The following is a 20,572-nucleotide window of genomic DNA, read 5'->3' as shown; positions in this document are numbered from 1 at the left end:
TGCACAGACTGCATACTTGCGCTTCCAGGGTGGCCAGCGAACCGGGAAAACCGGCAATACCGGGAAATATCCAGGAAATTGAAAAGTAACCGGGAAAACCGGGAAAAACCCGGGAATTCTATGAGAGAACCGGGAAAAATAAATTAAACACACCATAGGAATAAATTTTCAAACCAGAATTTTAGAATAAACCATGAAAACAGAGTGATTTTTTACCATATGAATGTCTTTCTTTATTTGCTGCATAATTGTCTTCAGATTCCCACCTTATTGTTTTTAGAATTTAATCACTCAGCAATATTTCATATTTGAAGATGCTGGACTTCAGAAACTAATATTTTTAAAAACTGAAATTGAACTATTCTTTTCCCGGGTTTTAATTTTATTCAAAATTCTCATGATATGAATTTCAGAACGAACTTAGAATCCTGCTTTATTATTATTATTTAGCTTTATTTAGGAGGCTTTCAGCCTTAGGCTGGTTCGCCTCCAATTGGAATCCTGCTTTATATTATTATAGAATTCTTCTTAAATAAACCAGAAAACACTCTGCGTAATAACTACCGTTGAATTCTTTTTGAATTTCCTTGAAACCTCTTCTAAAAAATTGTTTGAAATCCGTTTTAGAATTGTCTTAAACCTATTCGGAGAATTAGATTTCATTGAAATCCTTTTCAAACTTTTCTTTTAACTCTATTCAAAAGAGCATAAATCTTTCGAAATTTGGAATTACTTTAGTATTTAGAAACCCCTTGGAGTATTTAAAAGAATTTCTTTCTAATTATTAGCAATTTTTTTTTTGCAATAAATTTTGTTGGAGCTATTTGATGAATCTTTCACACTAGGGTTTAAATTATCACCAGAACACTCTTAGAACACTGTGTCTTCAAAAATTACCTAATAATTTAATTTAGAACTTGCAATCTTCTCTCCAGAAATCCTTCCAAATTCTTCTAACAATTTTTAAGGGCTTCATGTCAGAATAATTCTGGAAATTTTTCTCAGAACTTCTCCTTCGAAAACTATGTGGGAATCCTCCTCAATAGTTGTTTTAAATCAACACTTCGAATACTTTTAAATTTTACTGAAAATTACAGGGTTCGTCCACAAGATTCTATCGATTGTTCTGTAATTTTTTATAACCCTTAAAATGCTTCCAAGTCTCAGAGCCTTGACAATTATGACTGCACGACTATTTAATAAATATGATTTTTTTTATCAAATCTGTGATCTTGGGAAATTTCTAAACTCTCACATTTTAACTATTTTTCCTCCAAATCTTGCATCACGAAAATTGTTAAATCCCAAATTGTGAAGAAAATTTCTATTTTCAGACTCTACACAAATTTCAAAGCCCCAGAATCTTGGGAATCATTCTCTTTAGTAAATAATCTTTCAGTAATTTTTTTTTTCAAGTATTGGTCTATTGGTCGTGGGTATTAAATTTCATGAACCATGTTTAGTTTCACGTTGACCGAGCTCAAACGTCAGTAGGTTTCACATATATTTTTTTCGTGTCTAACTTTGTACATCAGCGCGGGTATTGAAAGGTTAATGTTTATGTTAGTATAGACAATGGAGTGAATACACATTTTCTTTATCCGATATCACTATCAATTTGCTCTAATTCTCATTTGTATCAAGTTCACTTTTCTGAAACATTTTTTAAATTAAATCTCTTATTCTTCACATTTTTTTCTTAAAACCTATTCATCCAGATAGTATTTGGCCTACTGACCTTAATCTCTGTCCCTCAATTAATTCTAGGGCTTTGAAATCATAAAATGTATCGAGCATAAAATGTGGTAGAATTCGATTTATCAAAGTATCTCGAAAGATCAATAAATTGTTTTGAATACATTAAATGACACATGAAGTTGAATTTTTCCTATAGCTTTAGAAAACACTTTCTGTAATTTTTCTTTTATTTTTCCCACAAATAATCACTGAAAATTTTTAGTTAGCCACGTTTTAAAAATGCGTACAATAAAATACGTTTTCGGGAATTTAAAAATGAAAAGTCACTGGCCACCCTGCACTTCTCTGTAAACAATTTTCAGAATTACCTTAAAATTCTGAAATCTAGGGCGATTCAGAATTCTAAAGTATTTCAGACTGCTAAGGTAACTCAATATTCACAGGTACTTTAAAATTCTATTTAAAATCTAATTAGTTGTCTTCCAAAATTATCACGAACATACTTCAAAGTCCTGGTGGTTGTCTAGATTCAAAAGCCTTGCTAATTTTCCAAAGCTCAATTTATTGTTTTCAATCCTGAACAGTTTTCGATTTCTCTAAATTCCAAAATTTGGAAAATTCCTCCATATCCATGATTCCAAAAAAATAATTATAGCCAAATCTAAACAAAACAAATCCTGGCTCGGTATTTTTAAAAATTTGAGGAATTTTTACGGCCAATAATGTTTAGAAAATGTCTCAATTTTCAAGATTCTGCAACCCATTACATACACGTTGTAACAATTCCATGTCCAACGTTGATGGCCTTTAGTAATTAAAGTAGTAAGTTTGGCTTTTTATTTTTTGATTAGAGGGTCCATTAATTGCACTGATATTTATAAAGCAACACATTTTCAATCTGGGAAAATCTGGAACATATTTAAAAAATCGTGGTCTGTCTGTGTATCTGGCTAGACGACTGAAAGTCTGGAAAATCCAGATAAATCTGGAATACTGGCAATACTGACATACCACATTGTCTCGTTTTCACATTCGGCTTCATAGCCCAACACCTAAATTCCAATAAAGTCGCACTTGTCCAAGCAGCGAATCATGCGTCCCCATTTCACCGAAAGCCAAAGCCTACACCCTTCACAACATTCTAACTCGGCCAGGTCCTACAATACTTCTGGCCAATTGTCGTGTGTATCATAATTAATTACAAAAACGAGCACAACCATCGGTTCTCGTTTCATGTTAGAGACTACAAATGATACCGTTCACGTTCCATCCACCGGAATAAATCACATTTAGCCTCGCTAATATTCACCAACAGTCTCAACTCGACCGCGACCATAATTCCTCCCAACAAAAAAAAAAAAAAAGGAAAAAACAGATATAAACCAACTGTGTTCCCATTTGCCTTTCCTCCCAGCCTACAAACGACACATTTACGACGCCCGAAGCTCACGGAAGAGTGCCACCGGCGGCGAGCGTTACGCCACGAGCGGCGGTGGCATGCGTGACAGCAGCAATTACACTGCTTACAACAATCGTGACTACAGCAGTGGCAAGTACGGTGGCCACTTCGACCATTGGTCCTACGGACGGTACGGCAGCGGTGGGACACGGTCCCACGGGAACAGTGGGACCGGGGGTCGCGAGAACAGCCGTACGTTTTCGTTTCGAGGATTTTTCGAGACGACGCCGTTTTTCCGCTTCTTTGGTAGAGTAGCACATTGTTCAGCCCAACAAGCCAGTATAGTTGGATGCTAACGATAGAGAATGTGGTTTTTTTTTCTGTTCCGTTTCATTTTGCTTTGTTTTTAACCCATAAAGGAGAATTTCATTTTCTCTAATGTACTTTTTGCAGAGCTGGCGATTTTTTCAGCGGATTACTTATGTTAATAAATCAAACGATTTAGCGACATTAACCATGCAAAGGATACCCCCTTCCAACGCAACAGCAACGCCCCTAAATTGCTCTAATCCATTTGCAAGCGACATTCATTGACGAACTATTGGTCGCACCCGTCTCTTCCTGAAATGCAATCTAATGTTTCATTCTTTGTTATCAATGCTAATTTTTGCGTGACTCAAACGAAGTGTCCCCTTAACCCATTTGAGCAGTTCCACGCCAAATGACGAATCGATCAGATTCGACCTTCTTCGATTTCAATGATACTTTGCATAATTGTTTGTTATGGGTTATCATTCACATTTGTGCTAAATTCGGTTATTTTGGATGTTGCAATTTTTTTTTCAAAATGGCTTATTGGACATTTTTTTCCATAAATCGTAGCATTCTAACCGATATGACGTTTGAGACAAAGTTATAGAGAAAAGTAAAAAGTTTCTAGGAAAAATATACACGGTCATAAAAAAACAAGTTTAAAGACTTAAGTAACTTAAAAAGTTCTTTTCCAATATTTATAATAGTAGAAAAAAAATTGTCTTAGAGGTCATTTCGATTAGAAGGGACATTTTCATACTACGATTGATTGAAAAATATAAAATACACCATTATGAAAAAAATAGCAAGATCCAAAATGGCCGAATTTTAGCACAAATGTGAATGATAACCCATAACAAAGAATTATGCAAACTTTCATGCAAATCGGAGAAGGTCAAGTCAAAAAATCATTTTCTTTTTGTTATTTGCCCTGGAACTACTCATTTGTATGATTTCCTACGAGTCGAAGATTTCCTCCCTGACTGTAAAATCAACACATTGACTAAAACCGAAATTCAGCGATCGCATTTATTACTAAAGCTGTTTGTAACTGTGTTGTGTTGCTACTAAACCAAAACAAAAAAAAAATAACCCATTTTACTTGTGCAAACCTGTCTAGTCTAATCGTAACCGTTTTCCCAACTTTCGCAGAGAAAAAACGTCGCATCTATGACCAGTACGGCAAGGAAGGTTTGATAAACAATGGGGCCGATCGCTACCACCAGAGCAGCCGACACCGGCGGCACAACGGCGGAGGCATCCACGACGAATTCGACATTTTCGGAGGATTCCCGTTCACATTCCGCGATCCGGAAGAGGTGTTCCGCGAGTTCTTCGGTGGCTCGCCGTTTGAGGAGATTTTCAGGGGTAAGTTGAGGCTTGTCCAACCGGACGAATTAATACTAATCGAAACCTTTCGCCTGCAGTGACGTCGCACCACCACAACGGACGCCGGGCGAATGGTGCCGGCAATGGTCAGCGACACTCCCACCCGCAGAATGTGATCAGCTCGCCCTTCATGTCCCCGTTCATGAGCTTTAACCTGATGGACGACTTATTCAACGGGGACCCGATGGGACACCGGGGCGGCGGCGGCGGCGGTTTCACCTCTATATCCGAGTTCAGCGTCGGTAGCGGACCGGTGAAACGAACGTCCACCTCGACCACCTTCGTCAATGGCAAGAAGCTAATGACCAAAAAGTAAGTACCCTCTGATCGACTGGTAAGCTCTAAACTTCACCACTTCAGGGTAATCAGTTCGGGTTCATCCAGAAGCTGAGTAGATTGGAACATTTAATTCGATGCTTGCTTCTCAGTATTTTGCCAATGAGTTCCTTCTTGAGATACGGAGAAAACTGAACGCCGAAACTAAATAAAATTACTGAAATACTTTCGACCCAGGGGAAGGAGGGGCATAATGAGCATCTTAAATTTCTAATTGTTCAAAGCAAATTAATTGGTTGTAAGTTCAATTTCAATATGCTTTTGATTTTTCACGTGTTGGCATAATCAGCGTGTAAGTTTGTTTATTATTTCGCAAGGCATCTTTCTTTGACGGATATTGTGGTATCATCTGCGAACAGGAAAAACCAGCAACCGCCTCCGAGGGGAGGAATGTCGGAAGTGTAGATGCTGTAAAGCAAAGGGCCCAACAGACTTCCTTGCGGAACACCTGCTGGGATGGAGAACGTGTCTGAAAGACGACGCAACTCTCCCAGATTGGCATACCGTACTCGATTACAGGAAGGATGATTTGTTTGTAGACAACAAGCTTATTTTTCAGGGACAGGGTTGACTTCCTGTTGATAAGTGGATACCGTGCCGATTCAAATTTCGGACACTTAAACTCGAATTTCGGACACTTTTAAAAGTTGATTATCTCGGTCGAATATGATCCACATGTCTTGTAAATTTTAAATTTTTTTGACTAGTGCCCTCCATGATCATCTAACATTATTACTTTGTTTCTAACTGGTTGTAATATTTAATTAAAAATGAAAGTGTCCGAAATTTGAATCGTCCGAAATTTGAATCGGAACGGTACAACGATCTTATCAAGATGTTGCACTTGGTTTTTGTTTTGTCAACGTGCTCCCTGAAAAGAAGCTTGCTGTCTAGTGTTAGCCCGAGGTACACGACCTCTTTGGACCATTCCACCACTGTGCCGTTCAGGCAGATCTTGTTATTCTCCGACGGAACAAGTCTAGGAGATATAGAGTGTGGAAAGATAATTACCTGGGTCTTGCCGCGTTGATACGGATCTTCCAACTGTTGAAATATTCAGACAGGACGTCCAGGCCTCTCTGAAGTTTGGCAGTCAGAGCTCCGATGACCCTACCTTTGTAGACGATAGATGTGTCATCTGCGAACAGAGACAACGATCCACCATCAGGGAGAGCCGGCATATCGGAGGTGAACAGGTTGAATAGGATGGGGCCAAGAATGCTTCCTTGTGGAACCCCGGCACCGATGTTGAAAGCATCCGATGAGATGCCATTCAGAGAGACTCGGAACGTCCTGTCTGATAGATAGTTGTTTATGATCTTCACTAGGAAGATTGGAACACCGTACTGCTGCAATTTGAACACCAGGCCATCATGCCAGACATTGTCGAATGCTTTTTCAACGTCCAACAACGCCATGGCAGATGTTTTCGAAACAGACTTGTTCCGTCTGAGAATGTTTGTTACTCGAGTCAGCTGGTGGACGGTCGAACGACCTTTCCGAAAACCAAACTGTTCCTCGAGTAACAAGTTGTTTTCATCGGCAGATGTTAGGAGCCGGTGGTACAGTGCTCTTTCGAACAGTTTTAATAACCCTGAGAGAAGACTGATTGGCCGATAACTTGAAGGAGAGGACGGATCCTTCCCAGGTTTCCGGATGGGTATGACTTTAGATGACTTCCAACACGAGGGGATGGTTGTAGAATCAGGAACTTAAGTGTTTGAGTTCCAGATTCAGGATGTTTTCGAAACCTGGGGCCTTCATGTTTTTAGATGATTTGATATAGGCCAACAGTTCGTCAGCCGTAATCTCGGATTCCTCTGGAAAAATGTTAGGAATCTGAAGAAGATTCGTTGCATTTTCAGCAACCTCAGATTCATGAGGACTGATGATGTTTTGTCCGAGATTATGGGAGCTGACGAAGTGTTGACCTATCGCGGCAGCCTTCTCTTCAGGAGTTATCAGATGAACCACTGGGTCGCCGGGACGATCCAGTGGGGTCAGTGGTGGAATGGGCCTAGGCTTGTTTTTAAGAATTTTTGTAAGTTTCCAGAAGGGCTTAGCACAATCTGGGAGAGAGCGGATCTTACTAGCAAAATCGTTATTTCTGAGATCCACCATCCTGGCCTGAATGATCTTTGTTAGTCGATTACAATTGGTCTTCAAGTTAGGCAGGCCAGTACGCTGGTACTGCCTACGAATGGTGTTACGGAGTCTAATGAGATCTTTGGTAGGGCTGTCAAGGTTCAGAGTGTTACTCACCTGTCTGGATACTGGCACGTGTTGTTCCCTGGCCCGGGAAATCGCCTCCTCGATGGTTTGTAGACACCGGTCAACATCTTCCGACGTCCCCGGTTGGACATCGTAGTCGATGGTTGTGTCGACGCAGTGTTGATATTGCACCCAGTTGACTCGATGGTAGTTGCGCCGGGAAGCTTCGAATCGGTTTACCGAGGATCCAACTTCGGCCACCACCGGGTAGTGGTCCGAGCTCAGCTCCTGGAATGCCACAGGTAGCTTACGAAGATGTCGATGGTCGCATGGACCCCAGACCGACTCAACCGGGTGGGAGAGTCCTGGGCCAAGATGTTATAGTGGCCCTCTTGCAGGTCTTCATTGAGGATGATGCCGTTTCTATTGCTCCGACTGTTGCCCCAAGCTTGGTGTTTTGCGTTCAGATCGCCAGCGATGATAAAGTTCCCGCTCCTCCGGGTGAGTTTGATGATTTCTTTGCGGAGGGCCACTGACGACCCGTCCCTGATGTTGGTTTGCTTGGGGCAGTGGACCGTGATGATGGAGATTGGGCCAAGTGATGTACTTATCTCCACTCCGATGGCTTCAATTGTTTTCAGCTGGAAGTTTGGTAGCAGCCGGCAACTGATGTCCGTCTTGCAGCGATGGCCACTCCTCCACCTCCAGAGCAAGTGCGATCAAGTCTGACGAGCCGGAAGTCGGGAAGGAATACGTTCAGTTCTGGCTTCAGATGCGTCTCGGTGATGATAGCAATGTCGACCTCCTTGGTGTTGAGGAAATCGAGTAGCTCTCTATGCTTGTTCGTCAGTGAGCAAGCGTTCCAATTTGCAATTTTTATAGCTTCACGGTCCATACTTGGTGACGAGTGACAAGGCAGTATGAAGCTGTTCAGATCGAGTCTTGCAGGTACGCATGATGATGATGACCTCGGCCACGAGCGTCACAAGTTCCTCCGAGGTGAACGGAGAATCGTCGACAGATTCACCTGAGACAGCACCAGCGTATGATAAACCAGGGGCGGTGGATGAACCTGGAATTGGCTGGGCCGCAGCAACAGCGAGACGATGCTGAACTGTCCGACTGTTGGGAACCATTTGGATACTCGCGGGATTGGCTTGTTGGTTGTTGAGCGGAAGCGGGGCTAGGTTCGGAACATGTCGACGGGGCTGGAGAGCTGGGTACTGGACTTCCGTTAGTACAGGAGGCGAACGATGATTACGATGATTAGGTCGACAGTCGAGCAAAGAATAACAGTTCCGGAAGGATAATGTTGTTTTCCTTGAGCAAACTTGAGCAAACGAATGAGAATGAGTTTCTCGAACAATTTGCTCAGCGCTGAAAAGAGGCTGATTGGGCTGTAGCTCGAAGACAATGTTGGATCCTTATCGGGTTTGCGGATTGGTATAATTTTTGCGCTACCTTCCAGACGCTTGGAAAGTTGTACTGCTCCAAGCATCTGTTGAAGGTAGCGGTCAAAAGAGACTGCATGCTGAGTCTCTTCAAGATTAAGTTGAATATGCCGTCAAACCCGGGAGACTTCATATTCTTGGTGCACTTCAGCGCTAAGCAAATCTTTTGTACTGTACAAGGGGAGGCATCTAGGTTTTGAACGCAATGCGCAACCTGATCATCGAGCGGACTTGGGATAGTCGAACAAATCAAATGCGATGAAGCGACATGCTCGCCGATCGCATCTGCTTTCTCCTGTGGGGTGATTAAAAGCTCTGAGAGGTGGAATGGGTTTGGGATGAGTTTTCAAGACCTTGACTACCTTCCAGAATGGTCTGGAGCGGTCGTCCAGATTCTGGACAACACGCGCGAAACTTTCATTTCGGAGTGAGTCCATTCTGGAAGCAATCTGCCTGTTCTACGTTTCACGTTTTTTGTCCAGATCTCTAGACCTTTGAAACTGGCGGCAATGAACATTTCTCAAGCGAATCAATAATTGGGTGTGGGAATCAATGGCAATAAACTTACCCCTCACAGGAACTCGTCGAACGCACGCCTAGTCGGCCACGTGTATATGCTTGATGAAGTTTGTGGGAACGCGACTTCACGGAATAAAAAAGGCACGGCGTTTTAGTAATGATAGACTTATATTCTCTACAGTTCTACAAACTCGTGTTCACTTTAAGACGTATAGCGTTATCAACTGTCAAACTTTAGCGGCGCCGGTACAGGACTGCAACGCCTGTCATCTGCGAACAACTCAAGTGAAGCCGAATTTCTCTGGTGCTTATTCGACAGCTCCTCCTTTTCCTCTATGATTAGGCTTGGTACATGTTGCGCCGCTTTGCGGAACTCATAGATCATCTCATAGATAAAGTTTTCTAGATATCGTTATAGGAAAGCATGATTCACGCAAATTGTGCGCGTCAATTCGAAAACAACTAAATCATTTTTCAATTGTCCATTGCGGGAAAGTAAGAATGGGTTTGAAGGCACTACATATGTTGCCACCTTGCCGCATTTAATGTTACATGGCTGGAGCTTAAATATGTTATGGGTCACCAGCGCTGCTGATGTTTTCGGCAGTTTCAAGAACTGGATCGCATTGCCGGTGGTGTAGTGATAAGGGTGATTGTATCTCACCCCAAAACCCCTGGGTTCAATCTGTCAAACTCCGTAGAGGGTTCTCAATTCGCTTTCATCGGATAGGGTGTATCCACAGTTGCCCCCATAGTTACAAGAACCGAACACGGTGACCGGATGATGTAACTTTTGTGCGGCCTTCGTAAGTCGGGTGGCTGCTAAAATCCTTACTGCAGATGTAAGCTGGCTTGAGTCGATCGATACTAATGCTCTGATTCTTTCCTGCAACCAACACTTCGAAGATGTTTTCATCACGCTTGATAACTTCATATGGAGGCCGAATTTCCGCAAACGCTTCGTGTAGTTGTTGTAGGGTCGAAAAACACCTGGCCATACACCAACTCAGCAGCGGAGCATTTTAGAACCTCGTTGCGTAATCCTAAGGGTACCATAGGTAACTGATCACTCCAATTTTGCTTCCCTTTGCACATTAATGCAGCTTTGAGTGTTCGAAGAAGGTGCTCCACCATCCCATTCGCCTGTGGGTGGTTGACTCTTGTATGAATATGATGTGTTTTTAGAGTGTATGTCAACTCCCTAAATAGTTCGGATTCAAGCTGGCGTCCCTGATCCGATGTGTACCAAAACGAGCGATCCACTCAGATGTCAGCAGCTTAGCAACTGTTGGTGCGGTTATATCCGGAAGTGGGATGGCTTCTGGTCAACGTGTGAAGTGATCCACGATGCTGAGAAGATAGCGGTGTTCTTGAGACTGTGGAAGTGGACCGACGAGCGACGTGGTCGATGTGGATATGCCGAAATCTTAATTTCTGGAGATCAAACGTGTCCAAAGGAGTAACGGTGTGACGATTTACCTTAGCTGACAATCAGTACAGCTGCGAACGAAATCGCTGATGTCTTTGTTCATAGACGGCCACACAAATCTGTCGGTGATCAACCGCCTTGCGCCAAGGTGTGCCATACCGTGGAAATGATGTAGCAAAGCGAGACGATGCTTTTTTGGAACGAAAGGACGCATTTTATTATTGATTGATACATCACAATAAATCGGGCATGAAAGGTTGGGCAGTCGTAGCTGTTCTATTTTGAGACTGGATGACTTCATTAGTTTTGCCAGTTCTGTGTCACCTTCCTGGGCTTTGGCAATCGCGATCAAGCTGATAGAGGTTACAGCTACGATTCGTATCAGCTACGGTGTTCTCCAAGCCGCTGATATGACGAATATCCGTTGAGAACTCAAGACCAACAATTGAAATGGCCTTAACTCCATTTTGTAAACAAACCTTGTAAGGCCATTTTCTCGCGATCTAAAACGTTCATTCGCAAAACTAAACCACAATCGGGTAGAGGAGAATTTTCCCTACCTGTTCATTATGTTGGTTTGCCTTTGCGGACTTCGGTTCGCGAGAAAATGGCCTTACAAGGTTTGTTTACAAAATGGAGTTAAGGCCATTTCAATTGTTGGTCTTGAACTGAGAAATATATCGCAGATGTCATTCTTCGTGGGGTAGCCTACTGGATGAGTTAGTAACCATAGCATGGGTGAGTGGCTTGTGATCGGTGAAAATGAGACCTTCCAGAAAATGACGAAAGTATTCAACTGCCATCTTCATTGCGGTCAGTTGAAAAGAATCCGAGCAGGTGCCAAGTTGTTCCAGATAACTGTTGAAGAACTGCTCCCGCGAGCAGTGGTTTGTCAGAATCCGGATAGTAAAGCAAAGTAACTTCTGCTAACGAATGTTTGCAACGATCAAAAGCGAGTCTAGAAGTATCACTCCATTTCACGGTTCTAGCATCGTTTTTTTCTGTTGTCTGGTATCAACTTTCGTAACTCCGCCTGTATGTCAACAGCCTTGGGAATGAAACGCTTGTATACGTTAATAAGAGCTAAGAACCTCCGTAGCTCCTTTACTGTCGTAGGTAGCTAGCAGTTTGCCACAGCCACCCGGAACGGTAACCGTCTTGGACTACTACGTAACCTAGAAATTTGACGCTCGACTGCGCAAATTTTCCTTTTGATACATTGATCACCAAACCATTGTGCTGAAGTCTACGAAACACTTCTTCAACATGTTGCTCGTGTTCCTCCGGCGTTGCTGACGCAATACACGTATCGTCGATGAACTCGACGACGTAATCCAGATTGCCAAAGATTTTGTTCATGAAAAGCTGGAGCGTTTGACTGGCATCGCAAAGGCCGGAATTGCATGGGCGTAGTTCACGCGCCAGAAGGAGTAATCACTGCAGTTTTTGGGGATGTCTTTTCTTCTACCCGAACTTGGTGACACGCTCGTTCGAAATCAAGAGTAGTGAAGATTCGCTTACCTTGCAATGAATTCAGCAGATCATGCACATGCGGCACAGGATATCTATCCGGACTGGTGATTTTGTTTAGCATACGGTAGTCGCCAACAAACCTCCACTGTCCGATATTCCTCGGGACACAATGGAGTGGCGTGGCCCAGCTGCGAAGGTCTACAGATTCCAGGTTCTGTCATCAACGCGAACTCCTCTTTAGCTGCTTTCAGTTTATCGGGGGCCATTCTCTTAACCTTAGAAGCAACTGATGGCCCTTTTGTTTCGATGTAATGTGTGACATCATACTGAACATCGGCACGGAAGGTAGCCGGAAGGGTAATTTGACGATAATTGGTCAACAATATATGGAACGGTTGGTCCATGTGGTTGCGATCGTATGCACATCAGTAGTCATCACACTACCAGAGGAATAAAGTTTCGTTTTTGCGTCGACGAGGGTTTTGTTTTGTTAAGTCAACCAGTAGGCCGAAGTGTGCCAACAGGTCAGCTCCAATTATAGGTTGGCTGCCGTTGGTCAGCAAAAAGTGCCAGGTGAATCGTCTTCGGAGTCCAAGGTCAGTATATCGTTATAGATGAACCGATACTAACGATACGTCCGATCCGGTGGCGATGAGAAATCAAAGTCCACTTGTTTTGTCCGGTAGCAACAAACGTCGACTTGAAAAAGCGCTGTCCACCTGCGCCGACTCAGGTGAGCTGTTATTCAGTTTTTTTTTAAGGTTGAACTGGCATGGTTGCTTGCACCGCTGAGCTCCTTGGTCGTATTTCCGATGATACCAGCTCAATTCCATTTCGACTCGCGCGCGTGATGACGATCTGCTGCGTCGTTGATTCGAACCTGTTCTGAGTCCTCCAGCTGCTCCTTAATTTGTTAGATTTCACCGTTGGAACTTTGCGCACCGGGTGGTGCTGGTACTGATACTGCTGCGATTTGTGGTGCTTCTACCATTTTTATCGGCCATTTCTGCGAGCTTCACCAGCGTACCATCGCTGATGGTTACAATAGGACGAATATGCGGTGGCATATGCTGAATAAAGAGCATTTTGAAAAGGTTGTCGTTGACATTGATACCAGCGGCGAGCTCTTGCATTTTTTGCCAACAAGTGGGTTGGCCGCGTGTCCCCAAGATCCGAAGCGCCGAGTAAACTTTCAAGGCGTTCCTCTGTTCGAAGGTCAATTCACAGTCGAGTGTTACTTCCAAATCTTTGGCCTGGCTAATCCTCTCTAATGTTTGCCCGGAAATTGAACAATCAAATATTATCGGGTTTTGTTTGCGGTGAAATGATATCGCATTGCACTTGTTGATGCTGAGCGTCAAGAAATAACGGGAGCAGATTACTTCCTTACTTCCTTGGGGAACGCTGGAAACGTTCGTGAATACTTCAGAACGAGAAGTTCCAATCTTTACGCAAAGCGAACTGTTCGTAAGGGAAGATTTGAACCACGAGATGAAGGATCCAGACACTCCGAGTTTCTCAAGCTTGCTCAAAAGAATGTTGAGGTCTACTCGGTCAAATGCAGCCTTGAGATCAGTGTAAACCGCGTCCATTTGTCCGTCAGAATCCATTGTCCGAACGTAGAGCGACACGAATTCGGTCAAATTGGTTGTAACTGACCGTTTCGGGTAGAATCCATGCTGAGCCGTGGAGATGTAATTTTTACAAGAGCTGAAGAGCGCCTCATTGATGATAATCTCGAATACTTTGGAGCAGCAACATAGTGATGTGATTCCTCTGTAATTCTGGACATTCCTTTTATCTCCTTTCTTGTGGCCGGGTAACACATACGAAAATTTCCACGCCTCAGGAAATTTACTCTCCTGTAGTGATAGATTAAATAACTTCACCAAGGGAGTGAGCAACGACTCCGAACACAGCTTCAGAACGAACGCAGGAATGCCGTCTGGCCCGGCAGCAAACGAGAGTTTCAACCTTTGAAGAGCTAGATTGACGGTATGTTCACTGATGTGAAACGGACGGAGCTCAAATGCATCTGTTGGAGAATCGCTTATAGCAATTGTGACTTGATTTGATGAGGCCGAAGATCCATTGAACGAACTCATGAAATGTTGAGCAAAAAGGCGGCATTTCTCCGGTTCATATTCAGCAGTTTGCTCACCGAGATGAACTGACAATGGCAAACCGACTTCGTTATTTTTAGAGTTTACAAACCAAACGACCAGAAACGCTTTGGATTTCTGCGAAGAAATGATTGCGTACGGAAGTCATATCGTCGATACAGGAATCTGTTGCATTTCCTAATAGTCGTTACTTGTGCGGTTGAACTCCTGCTTCGTAATTTACGAACGATTTTGGCAGTATCTTCGTAGCGATTTAGCCCTATACCGTTTCAGTCGACGTAAGTGGCTTTGGTGCGGGGCGGGCAATAGGTACACGATATCTCAAATCATTTAAATGAAATATTCAACGGCATCGTCAACAAATCCAGCTAATTCTAATGGTCGCTAATCGATACCGGAAATAGCAGCACTAATCGCCACATAGTCGGCTCGACGGAAATCCACTGTACGATTATTTTCGGAACAATCCTCAAAAACGATTGGCGCTGAGAGGTCTAAAGCAGGGTGGTCTGCATCAAGAAAGATGGGTTCCGTAACGGTACATGCCAGAGTTGCAGCTTCGTTAGACAGAACAAGGTCTAGAAAGCGAGCGTTCCTATTCAATACACCATTGATCTGCGTGAAGCCAGGTAAAGCGAAACCGTCGATAAGCGTTGATCTAGCAGCCGATAGAACCGATTGAGACTCAACCTGGAAAGACTCATCGTACGACTTACTCCACCGGAGCATGGATATGGTGTACCCACAAGTTATTTCAACGCCCGGTCGATGTCTTCTACGGTGTCAAGCGGTGATGCTTCTGTCAACCACACGCCCAAAATGCACCCAGTTGACGTGGTGGTAGCAACAATCAATACGAAACTAACGATTTTAAATTGGCTCACCACTTTAGTAGCCTATTGGTCCCAAGCAAACGATTAACGTACCCTATTCTAGTTGAAATTCTATTACTACACTATGTTTGTTTTGATTCGCTATGAAAGTTTGACAGATAACATCAGGGGTGTGTGGATTCATGCAGAACATGCAGGGGTGAGTGAAATAGCTTGGGACTGCTTGGGACCGTTGTTCTGGTACTGAGTGAGCCAAAAATAATAATGATTTTCTTCGGGACCCAGTGATCTTAGAGTTACCTCTATGGTGGTAGTCTTTGCGTAGGCTTGGAGCAGGAGCCACGTTGATGTCGACTTCAGCTACTACCAGTTGGTGGTCGGAGCTGAGATCATTGATGGCCTCGGGTTGGATACTCCGGTGTTCATGAGGAAAAGCCCAGCGTGGATGGATTTTCCGCCGGAGAGGTATAAGTTGGTTCGTCGGAAACCGTACGGTGCACAGTCCGTGTTGAAAGTAGTCGAATAGCAGACGTCCGTTTTGGTTCCGCTGGTAGTTCCTCGCAGTTTCGTGGCGATTGTTCAGGTTGCCCCCAACGACGAATCTGGAGCTATTACGAGTCACCGGACTTTAGGTGGGTCGATGATGTGTTTGCGGAGGAAGTCGGAAAGCTCAATCTGATTTGCTCTTACAGAGCAAGCGCTCTAGGTAGCGACAGTTAGCAGTTTAGACGCCATTCTGAGTGATGAACTTACCGAGAACTTGGAACTTCCCCGGTTTACTGCGGCACCTACGAAGAGCACTGGTCACGTTTTTGACGAAAATCTCCATCAGTTGTCCGCTGAGAACAAATCGGGATTATTTGTTTGAGCTGTTGGTGGTCTCCTGAATCCAGGGGGATGGAGAGCTTTGTTCAGCAGAAGATCCAGACCTTTCTTGAGGGGGAGCGGATCGCATCCGTGGATTCGCTTGTCCACGAAGAGGCGGAAAGTCCTCCGCCGTGAAAGCCGGGGCCTCATCCTTCTTTCGTCCAGTACAGCAGGCGTATTTAAGGTTAGCGAGCCAGAGACGGAGTAGCACGGATGAATTCTGAATTCTAAATAGCTATCAGTTTAAAGAGAAATGAATGCTTCCTTAACCGTTACCATCATTATTCACTAAGTTTTGCAAACATTTAATTTAATCAAATTTTAGAATACAAAACGCTGCTAAAGAGTGCCGGTCTTACTTCATAAGGATGACGGTCTTACACCGCACTCTGTTATGAGTACGTCGATTTATTTCACTTTTTAGTAATAAACAGAAATTAACAAAATAAATATTCAAACCTTACTTACCTTACCAATCAGACTAAGGCCTGTCTGAAGAAGTCGTCTCCACTCTACTCGATCCATGGCCAAACTTCGCCAGCCTCGTAGTCTGCGAAGGATCCGCAGGTCGCCTTCTACTTGGTCGATCCACCTTGCCCGCTGCGCGCCTCTTCTTGTTCCTGTTGGGTCGCTTTCGAGAACCATTTTCACTGGATCGTCGTGCGGTATTCTTACGACGTGCCCAGCCCACCGTAGTTGCCCAATTTTTGCAATGTGGACGATGGCTGGTTCTCCCAGCAGCTGGTGCAATTCGTGATTCATTCGCCTTCTCCACGTTCCGTCATCCATCTGCACTCCACCGTAGATGGTACGCAAGACCTTCCGTTCGAAAACACCAAGAGTGCGTTGGTCCTTCACGAGCATAGTCCAGGTCTCGTGGCCGTAAAGGACCACCGGTTTAATCAGCGTCTTGTAGACAGTCCTCCGGAGTACAAAATAGGCACGATTCCCTGCCAAAATGCGTCTTTGAATTTCTCTGCTGGTATCATTTTCGGCGGTCACCAGTGAGCCCAAATACACGAACTCATCGACCACCTCGATTTCGTCACCGTCAATCTGAACTCGGGGTGGGAGGCTAACATTGTCTTCCCTAGAACCTCTTGCTTTCATGTATTTTGTCTTTGATGCGTTGATGACAAGTCCAATCCGTCTAGCTTCAGCCTTCAGTCTGATGTACGTTTCCGCCATCATCTCAAAGTTCCGTGCCATAATGTCAATGTCATCGGCGAAACCAAGGAGCTGGATGGACTTCCTGAATATCGTGCCGCTCGTGTCTATCCCAGCTCTTCTGATCACACCTTCTAACGCGATGTTGAATAGCAGACACGAAAGTCCATCACATTGCCGTAACCCCTTTCGAGATTCAAAGGGACTCGAGAGTGTCCCCGATACTCGAACAACGAACATCACTCGATCCATCGTCGCCTTGACCAATCGCGTCAGTTTATCCGAAAATCCGTACTCGTGCATAATCTGCCATAGCTGATCTCGATCGATTGTGTCGTATGCGGATTTGAAATCGATGAACAAATGATGTGAGGGCACGTTGTATTCGCTGCATTTCTGCAGAACCTGCCGAATCGCGAAAATTTGGTCCGTGGTAGCGCGGGCACCCATGAATCCCACCTGGTATTGCCCCACGAACTCTCTTGCAAATGAAGACAGGCGGTGGCATAGAATTTGGGAGAGTACCTTGTAGGCGGCGCTCAGCAGTGTGATCGCGCGGTAGTTGCAGCAAACCAACTTGTCGCCCTTTTTGTAGATTTAACATACGACACCTTCCATCCACTCTTCCGGTGATTTCTCCATCTCCTCCTCCCAAATCTTGGCAATTACCCAGTGCAGCGCTCTAGCCAGTGCTTTACCACCGTATTTTAATAGCTCACTTGGTAGTTGATCTACACCAGTTGCTTTGTTGTTCTTCGGCCGACCGATCTCTTCCTCAACTTCTTGAAGATCAGGGGCCGGTAGCCTGTCGTCTTCTGCGTGTGCTCCAAGGTCTGTTGCCGTCTTCTTCTTCTTCTTATTATTATTCTTCTTCGCATTTCAAGCTTATTGCATATCGCATATTAGCTTATTGCGTACTCTCAACTTAGTGTTCTAGATGCACTTCCACAGTTATTAATTGAGAGCTTTCGATGCCTGTACCATTTTTGCACTGGTATAATTGTGTGGCAAGTCCAATCATACTTCTATGCCCAGAGAAGTCGAGAAATTTTCCTACTCGAAAAATTCCTAGACCAGATCGGGAATCGAACCCAGCCACCTCCAGCATGGTCTTGCTTTGTAGCTGCGCCTTTACCGACTGAGCTAAGGGAGGCCCCAGGTCTGTTGCCGTGCCACCTTCGTTTTCTGCTGCATCACCGTTGAGGTGCTCGTCATAGTACTGCTTCCACCTCTCAATCACCTCACACTTGTTCGTGAGAAGGTAATTACCGTTCAAGTCCTTGCACATATCGGCTTGCGGCACGTAGCCTTTGCGCGAACTATTTATCTTCTCGTAGAACTTCCATGTGTCGTTTACGCGGTACAGATTTTCCATCGCCTCGCGATCTCGATCTTCCTGCTGACGCTTCTTCCTTCGGAAAACCGAGTTTTGTCTGTTCCACGCTTGTCTGTATCGCTCCACATTCAATCTCGTGCGGTATTCTCTCGCGTGCTATTCAAACCTTGCTACCCCACACTTTCTATTCCAAAATGTCTAGGCATGGACTCTGCATGGGATACCTACCTTTTACCTGATGGGCGACGACTCGTTGAATTCAAATCTGCGCCGAACGAAGTAACCGTCTCCATTGGTCTCGGTCCTGAGCCAATCGCTTCCAGTCGCCTTGGACGTTCAAGGACCTAATGTCCTCCTCAACTGCACAAAGCCAACGCGTGCGTGGCCTACCCCGAAGCCGACGTCCTCTTCCGGGTTCCCTGCTGAATATTGACTTCGCTTGACACTCTTCCGGCATTCGTGCCACATGCCCATCCCACTGTAGCCTGCCGTGTTTTATAAGCTTCACAATATCCATGCCGTTATATACTTGGTACAACTCGTGATTCATGCGACGCCGCCAGATGCCATTTTCCAGTTTACTGCCGAGTATTGTTCGTAGCACTTTACGCTCGAAGACACCGAAAGCTCTCCGATCGGCCTCTTTCAATGCCCACGATTCGTGGCCATAAAGGGCTACCGGCAGAATCAACGTCTTGTACAGCGCGAATTTCGTTTTCGTACGCAAGCTGCGGGACTTCAGCTGGCTACGCAACCCGTAGAAAGCCCTGTTTGCGGCTGCAATACGCCTTTTCACCTCGCGGGTAACATCATTATCGCACGTCACTAAAGTACCAAGATAAACAAATTCGCCCACAACTTCAAATTTTTCGCCATGGGAACGATAGCCAAATTAGCTCTCTATTATTTTAAAATAGTCTTAATGCTTAAGGGGCCAAGCTTACCCTTAGTTCTCGTACTAGAAATAGCTAAGGTAGTTTCTTTTGAGTCCGCTTCTCTCTTACCCTTGACCCTAACTTTAGTTGAAAGATTCTATCATAAGATAGGATTAAATTGGTTTAGAGTCAAAAGAACCGTCAAAATCCTAGCATATCAATCAAGCAACGCCTATCTTGTTTTTACTAGCAGTGTTTCTAGAAACCGCCTCGGCATAGGTTGCCAAGTTGCTTGTGAAAGTTTGAAACGATTGACATATTTTACACCAACACTAATAACATTTTTTATCCTTCCCTTCCAGGGTTTACGAGAACGGCACTGAGACGATAATGTCCTACGAGAACGATGTACTGAAGTCAAAGACTGTAAACGGAGTCGCTCAAGCTATATCCAGTTATAACCACTAGGAACACAGCGCAGCTCTAGCTACCACTGCAAATTACTATAACTACTACTACTACTACTAGCACTACCTATTACATCAATTTTGTTCGTGTAGGAGAGAGTCACGCAGCCGAGGTCGAGCGGAGAGAAAGAACGCATAGCATTAATTATAAACCTTATACAAACTAGTAGATACTGGTGATTTACTACCTTACAACGTGTACTGCTGTAGAATTATCGCGGATCGTTGATTTTTTTAAAAATAATTTGTGTATAGTTTGATCAATTTGGACTAAACGACCCCAAAAGTCTGCCATGATACCAAATTTGCAGCAGCAGATGTTTGTGACATAACTGCTAGACGATTGCCCACAAACGCATAAACAATTCGCACTCACAAAATACACTCACGTCGTGAAAAAAACACTAGCAACACATTCACACAACAATTCACTCACTGCAACATCATACACATAAACAATCGAACTGAGCAAAATTAAATTGCTTATTAATCATTTGAACTCTGTAATATACTTGTGAAAGAAGCTTACTGAAAGATGCTGTCGTTTCATTGAAGAGATAAACAAAAAATATATCCCAAATAGCTTTAGAAACTATTCACTATTACTATGCACACTACCGGTAGAAGAGGACAAAGAAAAATGCTATTCGCCATTTACTAATAGACAGACCCGCCCCCCTCCCCCAC

General features: G+C 44.0%; 1 protein-coding gene across 5 annotated transcripts in view; it reads left to right on the top strand.

The window, feature by feature from the left end:
• Window positions 1-20,419, top strand: part of mrj — a 351,864-nt gene extending 331,445 nt beyond the window's left edge. For 4 of the 5 annotated variants that reach the window (XM_065217476.1, XM_065217474.1, XM_065217475.1 and 1 more), the window contains 4 exons: window positions 3,113-3,403; window positions 4,562-4,777; window positions 4,837-5,110; window positions 19,781-20,419. In XM_065217476.1, the coding sequence (XP_065073548.1) occupies window positions 3,113-3,403; window positions 4,562-4,777; window positions 4,837-5,110; window positions 19,781-19,886 (887 nt within the window). In that variant the 3' untranslated portion in view covers window positions 19,887-20,419. The remainder of the gene's footprint in view (window positions 1-3,112; window positions 3,404-4,561; window positions 4,778-4,836; window positions 5,111-19,780) is intronic. The other variant, XM_065217478.1, reaches the window with a different exon arrangement.
• The last annotated feature ends 153 nt before the right edge of the window (window positions 20,420-20,572 follow it).

The sequence above is a fragment of the Ochlerotatus camptorhynchus genome, unplaced genomic scaffold (genome assembly GCF_037179485.1).
Source record: "Ochlerotatus camptorhynchus isolate MF236.1 unplaced genomic scaffold, CSIRO-AGI_Acam_v1.1 ptg000077l, whole genome shotgun sequence".
NCBI classification, from domain to species: Eukaryota; Metazoa; Arthropoda; class Insecta; order Diptera; family Culicidae; genus Ochlerotatus; species Ochlerotatus camptorhynchus.
Note: the sequence above shows the minus strand (reverse complement) of the source record. Positions and strands in the feature narration are given on the sequence as shown.